Consider the following 12,380-nt stretch of genomic DNA (forward strand, 5'->3'; position numbering starts at 1 on the left):
GAGGGTTGCGATCCCGTTGCCGGTCCTGGTCCGGTACGGGCGCGACACTGAGGGTTGCGATCCGTTGCTGGTCACGAAAAAAGACAAAAAAAGGGAAAAAAAAATCTTTGAATGAATTAATCAATAATTCAGCATTTACTTACAAATGCCCCATTTGGCTATTTGAAAAGTAATAAATTTCTCACACTGTTTGTTTTACCCCCCCCAACACACAACACACACATGCCCATATGCACACATACTAAAATTATACTATTGAGACTGTATCTATTATAAATTCTTATTTAAAAAAACCCAAACTGTTAAGCACCTAAGGTCTTTGACTTTGGAATGTGTTAAATGTGTTCGATTTATAGCTTAATGGTTTCTAACTTTGCCAGTTTTTAAGTCATTGCTTTGAAATCATGCCCTGCCAGAAAAGGCATGATTTACTATAATTCTAAGACTAAAAAAAAGTTAAGATGGACAAGGATTGTTGTTACAGTGTCCTGAAATAGTGAGCCATCGAATAAAATAAAACCAACAATTCATTAGAAACTGGCCTTGATTCTCTCCTGTTTTGACCTCATGCTGTTTTTCAGATAAAGGAGGAAAAATTGAGTTGTTAGAGATCTAATCTTAGAATTTGAAGGAAGGCATTCCTTTTTTAGAGTTCCTCAGAAAAGCAGAAGAATTTATCATGACATTTGTTGCAAAACAGAGAAATAGATTAGATAGAAAACACTAACACAATGGTTCTACTTTCAACTATACAGTGGAATCTTCTGGGGAGTTTATAAGACATTAAATTAGTATCTCTGGAGTGGACCAGGCATGAACATTTTTTCAAAAAAAGGTCCCAAGGGGATTCTAATGTGAAGTCAGACTGGGGAACCATTGGGTATATCTGAAAGATCTTAAAATTAGATGGTTGGAGATGAGGCAGGAAAAAAAAAAACACATTTCTGTAAGAAAGATTATCTTTTCTATTGAGTACTTTACTTGAGGGGAGAAAACTGAATCTTAGCTTGGAGATAAGCAGATTTCACTCACAGGCAGCAATTTCTGTAGGACTTCGTCCTGATAACTACATTCTCTGTGGTGTAAGATGGGCTTGAAGCACAATACTGCAGCTCTTTAGTTCCATCTCTCTCCTATGTCTCTCTTGCCTTTTATCTGCATTTTCCTCCCAACCAAAGGCAACCATTGCATTCTACAATACACATTTTTAATATATATCCATGCAATTGCATTGTAGATTTCATTTTCTTCCTTTTCTTCACTCAGATCTGTTATTAGTACCCATTCCTATTTATTCTATGTAAATGTCTGGTCCTCTGCCTCCAAATGCTGCGGACACATCTACCACTTTTTACCTAGTCACCAACCCAGTAATAAACACCCACATGGAATCCAGCTTGATATCAGGAATCTTCTCATTCCGATGCTCTTTATGTGTGAGAATTTTTTATGTGATACATAATCAAAACACTGATTGGTAGGCCATAGGATATGCACATAATTAACTTGACTGAGGATTGTCATATGTACCTCTTAGAATGTCTGCACCACCTCTGAGCACACATACAGCACATGTGGCATCCAATATTCCGACTTACTACCACTCATGGCATTATTTAATTTTATGTTTACCATAGATTTGTCCTGGGTCAATTTAACTAAGCTGGAACTCCATTTATTAGAATTCTCTTTCCTGAACAGCTCTGGGGTTGGCCACATAAGAAATTTGCATGAGATTTGGAAAGCAAAAGTGAGACAATGGCCATGGTGCTCCAAAGTAGGTTTAGGGAGCAGATTGCATATGCTTTCACTGATCCGCTGGTTCACCCTGCTAACAGTGGACCATCGTTGGGCCTGCAACTTCTTCTCTCACCATAACTCTTCCTTCAGCATCTCTGAGTCTTACATATTGCCAAATTGATATCCAGACTAGAAATGGAAGTAGATGCCTATGCATATCCTAATTAGTCCTGAGTATTGATTGAACATGTATCTCTGATGTAGTAGGGTGGAGGGAGCCCTGTAGTCACTCACTCATGGGTCCCATGGGTCCCGTCTCAATCTGTTCTTAGAAAGATTAGCATTCAAAATGTACATTTAATAAGCAGTTGAATAGCCAATGGTGCAGTTCAATTCCCACACTTGATAAAGAGATCTCCCAAAATCAAATACGATTTTTGGTATATTGTATGGACAAGCTTCCTGTTTAAGGAAAAGAATGTGGCATAATGTAGATGGTGATAAATAACCATCAAATGAATTGCTCTTAAGTGGCAAGATGATTCTATGCTTAACCACCTCAATCAATCAATTATTTTGAGTGTGGAAGAATCACCAGAGAGAAAGGAGAATCTGACATCAAATTTCAGTTAAGGGAGTGGTTATTTGAATTCTAGAATATGAATTGAATTTCATTCTGGAATAATTATTCAAATATGTTATCATATTGAATTATTTTTAGCACTTGAATTCCCTAATTAGGAAAACCCACACAAATTAATGTATCTGCACATAAAAGGATTTGTCATTCCTGGGAGTTGATATGCTGAATTTTAGGTTGTGTCAAACTTTCAACTCTAGCACATTTACAGGTCTATCTCTATTCTTTATTCTTACTGAAAAATAGTTAGAACATATTTTTTGGAGGGTTACATGAATTAGATCAAATCATTGTCATTGAGGACATATTGGTGAATCTGCTATACAAAACAGAAAACAAAATTTAAATGGAAAATATGAAATTACCTAACAGTTAATATCAAGTTAACAAGCCATACCCCTATTAAATAAAATTATCTAAAAATACAACTTCATTGATCAGGGTCTTTACTGAATTAAGGTTTTCATAAATCAGATACCTAAGGAAAGATTCATACTAACATTTTTTTTTCTATTAAAAAAACATTGGTTTTCAACAAAATTTATTTTATCAATCGCAAACTCCCACTTCTCCTTTAGGAGAGAGCCTAAAGTTTGGCAAGTATTTAATAATCCTAACTCTTCTGGTGTTGTCTCAAAGTCAGCAATAAAAGGACTAGGATCCAATTTAATTTCATTATCAGTTGAAACTGGTGTAAGCCATACTGATTTCCTAAAGAAAAGAGAAACAGAAATCAGATAGGGTTGGCATACATAATACCAGGTGTTTCTGGGTCTAAACTTGGAAGTCAAATTGTTTTTACCACCGTTTAACACCAAGATCATTTTCATTACCATGACTTAGGAGCACAGCATAGTGCCAGCACATTGTACCTTCTGGGTAATAGTGGATTCTTGATATAGGATATGGACAGATTCACATATAGAAAAGCTAACTATAGATAGTGTCCTTATGGTTTCTGGATCAAACAGTGAATAGAAAGATGAATGTTCTCCGATGATTTGTAATCTCTGCGTTAGTAGAGTACCAAAGTATCCAGTAAAACAGACAGCCAAATGGATCCTAAGAAATGTAAGTAAAAACCACCACAAGTTTAATCTGACCCAGTGTGGTAGTAGTAAAGGTCTGTGTGTGAATGTGAGTGTGTGCATACAACAGTAAAATTCATGCACTAAAAACCTAATCATATACCTTTGTTGGCCTAGTCTTCATTTTTTTCCAGGGAAGCTAAGCTGTGAATGACATAGTAATTACTATCAAAACAGCAATACCTATTCATCACTGGTAGCCTACGGAAAGGCAAAAGCTCTGAGGCATTAGGTTAAAACTCTACATTACTCTAGGCATCAGGTTGTATGCAGGAATGAAACTATATATGTATATGTGTTCATATGTGTGTGTGTTGGGGGGGGGGGGGATGAAAGAACCAAGGGTTGGGTTTCTATTGAGGGTTCAGCTACTCTCCAGAGTCCCACTAAATCCCTCAGCCCAGTTTTGTCTTATAAAAACATGTTAAAGGAAAAATCAAGAGTATTAACAAGGTGAATTACTTAATTAATGCTACTGAACTGTCCACTTAAAAGTGGCTGTAAATATTATCTTATGTATATTTTTACCACAATAAAAAGAAATTCTCCTACCCCCCTAAAAAAAGGTACCCTGATTATGTTAAAAGATATGGCACATTGGCTCTGAGCTGTAAATTCTTCTTTTTTGATGCCAACTATTTCCATATACCAAGGAAGGATAGAATTTCTCTATGGTTTTCAGGTGGTTTCTTAGATTTGTCCCTCAGATTTATAACTAAATATTTCAGTAATACCATTCACTTAGCCTCAAAGTTCATGTGGGACCCTTTTGGGATTCAGTATCTTGGTTCCACAAATTTGTAAGCAAAGTGCACTTAATGATTAGGCTGATAAACCCTTCCTTTCATGCCTTCTCCATGAGTTAGTATTAAAATGAAGGATTGGTTTTTCTCTCAACTCTTTAGCCACTTACTTTCATAACATGGAATTGAACAGCAAAACATGTCAGAAGAAGAGTACTATAGAAGAAAACATCAAAAGATAATATTGATGCTTGATTATTTTGCTTACTAAAGGTAACTGAGTATTTAATAACTGCTTTGTAGTTGAGTTACTATAAAATAACCTAGTTATACTAGATTGTCTATTAGAACCATTCCAACTCTGTATGTTTTATTCTAAAATAAATATTACATTTTTAAAAAATTAAAAATTAAAAAGAATATTTATTAAAATATTTTTGTAAATGCTTATTTGGGGGTTGTTTGGAATTATACTTATGAGTGAGTCAGGTTATATTCTCTAAAATCTATGCTGCTGTGGAAGCTTCTGATAACTAAAGGTGAAGCTAAACTGTTCCCAAGGATTCAGGCCTGCTGAACTCACCTAGAAGCAGAACACTCCAGAGGAATTTTCTGCCGGTAACAATGTATATTCCTTGGGGTAAAGTATATCTCAGTTTGAAAAAGAAGAATATCCTCTGAGACAACCTAGGAGAGCACAAAGTTTAAGTAGAAGGAGTTTCTGGTAACGGAGGAGGCATACACACACTTAAATAGGAAGCAGAAAACATTCAAGACCTCAAAATGGCCACTGTCACTCGATTATATATGAAGGTCTGACAATTCACTGGGACAGTGCATTTAAACTGCCTGAGGAGGGCAGAATCTTAATACATTGAAGCAAACTTAAACTGCCACTTAGAGCCATCAATACAGGTCATTAATGAAAAGGCTTTCAACAGTCCTTTTGAGAAAGATGACTGGGAAGTCAAATAACAGAGTGGTTTAAGGCACAAGCTTTGGAGGGCAATCATACCGATTTGGCACCTAAACTGCCACCAACTAGCTGTGCATTCCTGGGCAAACTGTTAAACCACCTTCTGAAGCTCCAGTTCTCTAATTTCTAAAATAAAAACAATACCTTATTCATAGGTGACTGTTATAATTTTCATTGGCCCAAAATATTTGTGTAGCATAAATACAAATTGTTCATATTTGGGAATCTATGAGAGGATAATATCCCAGGATAACAACACATTTTAAGGTTTGTGCTTAGCCAAATAGCAAACAGATTTTATTCCAGTGAAAATTCACTCCCACATTGACATACATGGAGCATGGGTAGATTTCAAGTGATCTAACATTGAATATGCTATTCCTTCCCAGAATTGGTGACCTTCCACATTAGGAGCATTAAATGAAATTTAAAACTGTCTGCTAGGTTTCAGTGAAATATAACAGTAGCATAAAGATGACTTAAAAATCAGGCCCCTAACTAGTCTGTAAATCTGTGCTCTGAGGTCCTGTACCCATAAAATGGTCCGATATTCACTGAAGAGTAAGTGAGGAACTCTGTAGTCATCTATTCATAAATTACTACTAGTAGAAGCAAAGATAGGTTTAAAAAAAAAAAAAAGCAAAAAGTTTAGCACCACGCATAAAGGTGTGACAAAACGTTCAGTATTTTTACAAATAATCATTATTCTTACCTTTGTCCTGATGCCACAATCATGAACAGGGTATATGAAATCATATATATATGTCTGTATCCGAGTCACAGGGCAGCCCAATCCCAAAGACAATTCATCGGCGAATATATACAGATCGCTGTTGTGTGCATATGGGCTAACCGAGACCATCACCCAGTCCATGGAACAACTTATCTTCACTGTGGAAAGAACAACATGAGAAAGCATCAGATGTGTATCTGTCTTAAGGAAGAGCCCAAAGAATATTCAGATCCATCCTTCATGACAAATAAAAGGCATTTCTTTCTCTGGCAAGGGTAACCATGCTTAAAAGATAGCCTATAGAGGGTTTTTGTATTATCACTATTCTCTAAAATATCAGCTGAATTATGCCCCCTAATAACTAGATTTCAGTCATTGCCTCGGGGAAAAAAATAAATCAACATGCAAAGATAAGAAAAAACATAATTGGACGGCCCCTTGCTTCCTCCTAAAGAAATGAGATTCCACAGAGGGTTAAATATAGGATGACGTGGAAGGAACAGAGTAAATTGCAATCCATTAGAACAGGAGCTATATTCCCAGTATGCTTTTTGGTGAGGCAGAAGGAGAAAGAATAGTGTTGATATAGTAAAGTCCACATCTAGAGCAGCTAGAGTCAGAAACAATCTCAGCCTTAAGAGGAAATAGTCTGAAGAGAGAAAACCCACTATCTGAGATGGAAGTTTTATGAAAGTTTTGTTGTAAAACCCATTCTTATTCTCTATACTGAACTTCTCAGTAAGTCAATAATAATCATTATTTTTAATGGATTCATTCAAAGGAGCTGAGTCTTACCAGCATGAAAAACTATTTATATGATTAATGAGCAAGTGACCACAGAGACCTTCAGCAACATTGGAGCCTGGAAGTCCTTGGCCTCTACAGATAAATCATCATCAAGAAGATAAGGAATGTGTGTTTGAGAAGAGGTGGAGCTGGAGAAGGCAGGTGCTCTGTATCAGTGACGGTAACCTCCAAATCACATTTTTCCATGTGTTTGAAAGATTATTCTAAGATTACCTAGAACAAATGATCAGGAAGATCCTTACTGAAGGAAGAAAGGTTCCAACAGCTGGGATTAAAGATGGATTCAAAAGTATAAATGGACATGGACAGACAGGAAATCTATGCTTCTGACACTACTTTTTCAAGTTTCAGTTTGACATTGAGATGGTCTCTCAAACACCTGAGAAATTTGTGATAAAGCCTGAGGATACATAGCTGCTGGATGCATTAACTGAAGAATATTCCTTGCACCCAAGCATCATGAACTACAGCTAGGGCCCGAACACCCAAGTGAGCCCATCCCAGATAAATGGAATTCACTGGTCACTGCCCTTTCTCTACATGTGCTGTTCATTCCAGTAATTTAACTGCTGCATGGTTAGCTGCACTAATCTAGGCATTTGGAAAGATTCATCTTAGGTAAAATGGAAAGGTATCAGAAGCTATGTGTAGTCTTTGCTCATAAAAGGTTTCAGCCCAAATGAATATATAAAAAATTCATATATTTATTCCAAGAAAAGACCCCACTTACAACAGAAGAAATGTTCAAAAAGAAAGAAAAATACACAAAAAGCAACATTAAAATGCTGCCTTAGAGTAGAGGACATTTAGTCAGGCCTTGAAGCTGGAAAGCATTTGGATTCCAGGTAAAATAGAAAAAATACATTGGAATTAACCTGTATATAGCACAAACATTGATTTAGCTTTTACCTACTGGCTATGCAGAACTGTTAATGAATTTGACGGGGGTGAAGGTCAGACCAATGTTTCTAAAAGAACAAAAGAGCCATATTATCATCAAGTGGAAATATGAGGAGTCTGGAAGCAGGAAGATCAGTTAGGATACAACCAAGTATCTTAAGATATGATACAGTCAAGTCCTGGTAATTGGCAGCGAGCTTAAAAAGGAAGACTGAGACGCTGAGCCAAGGACCTCTTCACAAAGAACCTCTACAAATGAGGATCAAGATGCATGAAAGGGGCTGGCCGGATAGCTCACCTGCTTAGAGCTCGTTGTTATAACACCAAGGTCAAAGGTTCAGATCCCCATACTGGCCAGGAGCAAAAAAATAAATAAATAACACCAGAATGAAAGAGAAAGGAGGGAAAAAATCCTGAGAACTCAGACATTTAAGCAGAAAAGAGAAAAAGTGTCCTCAATATATTGACAATCCCCCTAGGTCTGAGCATATGTATTTGTCTTCTGGCAAGTTGTGATAAGATATATCTCTGCAGGGAGGAGAGTTCCCGCATGGAAAGCAACCATTATGAATAACCCCTTCAAAGAAGCATTCTCTAAAACTGGTCATTTACCAGCGAAGTTCTCAGCACAAGGCCAAATAAAGGCAGCCAGAAGAATCAAGACCTCTAAAGCCATAGAGACCTTCATCTGGGCAGGACTTCCTCACAGGAAAGAGGAAGTGGTGAGTGGCTTAAGTGATTTTATATGGCATCAAATGCTCAGCTGCCTTCATTTTCCTACTTATTAAGGTAGCCCATGGCGTTAACTTATCACAGTGTCAACCACCTAAAGGCTACGACTCTCCTGATTACCCAAACACTGAAGGTCAAAGAGGCACATCAGGAAAAAAGTGTTTTCCGATAACTGTCTGCACGGGGCCTGGTAAATCATCTGGGAGGCTGGCACGGCACACAATATTTTCAATAAATACTAAATTGTAGAAAACTTTTTACTAGATAATGGTCAGTGTTGATGTTCTAAGTTTCCGTTTAATATATGAATAGCCTGAATTACAGAAGTGTACTTCAAAAAGTTCAGGGAAAGATTCACATTATCCTTTAATCCTATTTTTTCCCTGAACTTTTTGAAGTACCCTTGTACATATTTGAAATCAAAAGACTATTATTTCTTCATTTCTATGTGGTTGGCTGAAAGAATCAACAGCAGAAATAATAAAGTGACTTGACCAGGAGCATAAATCCCTAGGTGACTGAGGCCCAAAGGAAAACCAATTTGCTTGATATCAGGAAAATCCACAAATCCATCTCTGTTGATTCTTACTAAATTAATGTTTTAGTTACTTCAGTCCTTTCAAACCTTGTAATTATTTTATAAGACAAGAGGACATTTTATATACATATATATTCATATATATAATTTTTATATGTGTAATGAATATATACTTTCCAATACTCAGTTGGAATAGAAGTTCCAGCTAACTTTTTTATTGTACTTTCTAGAATCGGTCATAACATGAATGTAACTATATAATTCTAAAGAGAACTTGTGTTGGGCTGGGTCGCAGACCCTTCAAACTCGTTATGCAGACTGGACCACAGACCCCTCATATGCAGGTCGCAAGCCAGGTAGTTGGAAAGATCCTGGGAGCCATTGGCAAGGTTGACATGCTTTATTTGGATGCAAGCTCAGCCCCCAGTCTCCCCAGCAGCGGCAGCAGCAGCAGCCCCCTGGTGGCCTCCCAGGGACATCCTGGGGTCACTGTGTATCAGAGCCATTTGTCCTTTATACTTAAATCAGATAACCCAGGAATATCTCGGTGCACATGCACAATTAACGTGTTTACAACGGTCATGCTAAATCATGCTCAGCAAGATTCTGAAAGACTGAGGGAGCCTGACCATTCATTTTCATTTCCCTTACAATTTGGAAATCAAAGGCTAACAGTAAATTCAAAGAGTCTGAATTGAGTGCCTAATATTGCTTTTAGTCATATCCAAATTATATTTTTAATGTTATAATCTGCTCTCAAATGAATACAAACACAGGATTTCCCTATGCGTTATAAAAGAGGACTTTTGTCTCTAACATCACATTCTCTAATGAACAAGATCCTGAAAGCTGTGACCAACACAGCACTCTGCATCAGGAAAGTGTGAAGAGCCCAGTCACCAACTGCAAAGAGGAAAAGAGTACCGGAGAAAGACAAGGATAAGTTCACATGTTATTTTTTTGTCTTTTTTTTTTTTTTTTTTTTTTTTTTTTTTGTGATATTAACATTTCTATGACCTAAACTCATTAACTTTACATTTACCTTTTAAATCATGCCAATATAAACATCTGTGAGGAAAACAGTGTCAGTATAGTTAGCCCCCTTGCCTCATATCCAGCTGGTTAACATTTCTATGACCTAAACTCATTAACTTTACATTTACCTTTTAAATCATGCCAATATAAACATCTGTGAGGAAAACAGTGTCAGTATAGTTAGCCCCCTTGCCTCATATCCAGCTGGGTATGACTCAGCGCATCCATTGTAAGCAAGTTATGTAGGAGTAGTGTAACAACGCATGCATGCCCATATACTCCTTGGCTTATTGCCATTGTTGTGTACCTTTCAGTATAAGAGACAGTGGCTCTTAACCGCTAGCCAGCAGAGCTCGGGTGGGAATAAGGCATGTCTATCCTGCTATCAGCCACCAGAATCTTTTTTCAACTACCTGACTCATGACTTGCACAGGACAGGGCAGAGGGGTCTCCGATCCAGCCTGCCAACATCTAATATCGTTCCAAAAGGGATCAGAATCTACTGGTTAAGAGCTTAACCTATAGAATCACTGACCAGTTTTCTCTACTTTATTTATGTAAATTTTGGGTAAACAAACTGAGGCTCATGTTCATATTCTGTAAAAAGGAGACAATAATACTATCAAATTTGTTGTGAAAATTAAAAGATATAACAAGTATCAAGAGTCTAGCCAAAGTTAATAGTGCACAAAAATATATAACATGATTATTTTTCTCAAACGTGAGCACAGTTATTTCCAGGGTTTTAAGCAATGTTTCAAATATTACCGAAAGCCACAGAATGAACACAGTTCATTTTTCTGAAATTCCGATTTTAATACAGAATTTTGCTGCGAAAGAGTAATGGAATTTAAATATAACTTTAATTTAAAATGGATACAGCAAAGATTTTTTAAAAATCTTTTTTAAAACAATTTCTAACTTAGAGAAATGTTGTTAGCACAAAGAATTTTATTTTTCCTGAAACTTTTGAAGTAAGTTGCTGACATGATGCCCCCTTGCCCCTAAATATTTTAGAGTGAATATCCTACAAATAAGGACATTCTTCTACTGCAGTGGGTCTCAATATGTAGTCCTTGGCTGTCTGGGGTCCATTGGATCAGAACTATTTTCATAATAACACTAAATCATTATTTGTCTTTTTTACCATGTTGACATTTGCACAGATGTGTAAAAACAACAGTGGGTAACACTACTGCCTCCTGAACACTAATTGAGGCAGTGACACCAAACTGTGTTGGTTGTCATTATATTCTTCACCCCTATATACTGACAGTAGAAGTAGGGGGGGAAAGCTGGTTTTACTTAAGACTTGAAGCAGTAAAAAGAATTAATTTTATTGAATGTCAACCCACAAGTACACGTCTTTTTGATATTCTGAGTGATAAAATGGAGGGTATGTGTCATGCACCCCTGCTCCTTATCAAAGCATGAAGATCGTTGCAAGAAAAAGTTCTGTGCAATTGTTTGAACTGTGAGCCAAACTAGCCACTTTTTACATAGAGCACCATGTTTACTTGAAAGAACTGTCAGACAAACTGTGGTTATTAGGCCTTGAGTATTTGACAGATATTTTCTTGAAATTGAATGAAGTAAGCTTGTCACTTCAAAGGACACAGCTAACAGTATTTATATCCAGTGATAAAACTGATGCTTGCAAGAAAAAATTAGAATTTCGAAAAACGTGTTTTCTACTGTGAGCTTGACAGTTCAGTAGTTATATTATGACTATGATTTTTTGTCTTGCATACTGCAACATGTCACCATTTAGAAGACCTACCTAACCACTATTTTCCAAATGATCAATGAATGATGTTACAGAAGCATGCATGGGCAAAGCGTTTGTTGTTAACACATGAGTTTATCAGTTATTTTAAATTAACACCATAAATTCAGTTTTAATTTCTAATATTATAATTTTGGATAGATAAATCCTACAGAAATGAAAGCTCTTTTTTTAAAAAAAATAGTTTAAAGAGGTCCTGGCATCAATAAGTTTGATGCTCAGTTATCACGATGGTGGCTACAAAGTTGTTTGATGGGTATAGAGTTTCAGTGTTGCAAGATGGAAAGAGTTCTGGAGTTTGGTTGCAGAACACGTACTTAACTTAAAAATGGTTAAGATGGTTAAGATGGTAAATTTTATGTTATGTATATTTTACCACAATTAAAAATTTTAAAAATATATATCTAAATGTAAAGGTAAAACTAAATTTTTAAGAGAAATACATAGAATATCTTTGTAACCTTGGGATAGGAAAGAGTAAGGTGGAGGTTTGGAATGGATAAAGGGAAACAGGAGCCCAGTCCATGTTACACGTATTATGGTAAAGCATTCTATTAAACAGGCAAATGCGTGTGTTGCACAGGAGTGTGGATGAGTCTACATTTCGAGGGGGGGTGTCCAGGCTGGAGATATAACTTGAAGTCATTGGCACAGAGATGTTA

The 12,380-nt window shown here is 36.6% G+C and overlaps 1 protein-coding gene across 1 annotated transcript; it reads right to left on the bottom strand.

Moving 5' to 3' along the window:
• Nucleotides 1-2,457: 2,457 nt before the first annotated feature.
• On the bottom strand, nt 2,458-8,315 carry LOC103608610 (oocyte-secreted protein 2-like). The gene is made up of 5 exons (XM_008593025.1): nt 8,240-8,315; nt 5,900-6,078; nt 4,795-4,898; nt 2,948-3,091; nt 2,458-2,473 (listed from the first exon to the last, which is right to left on the bottom strand). Exons 1-5 carry the CDS (start codon nt 8,313-8,315, stop codon nt 2,458-2,460), a joined length of 519 nt encoding a protein of 172 aa, XP_008591247.1.
• Between the last annotated feature and the right edge of the window lie 4,065 nt (nt 8,316-12,380).

This window comes from Galeopterus variegatus, unplaced genomic scaffold (genome assembly GCF_000696425.1).
Source record: "Galeopterus variegatus unplaced genomic scaffold, G_variegatus-3.0.2 Scaffold8631, whole genome shotgun sequence".
Classification (NCBI taxonomy): domain Eukaryota; kingdom Metazoa; phylum Chordata; class Mammalia; order Dermoptera; family Cynocephalidae; genus Galeopterus; species Galeopterus variegatus.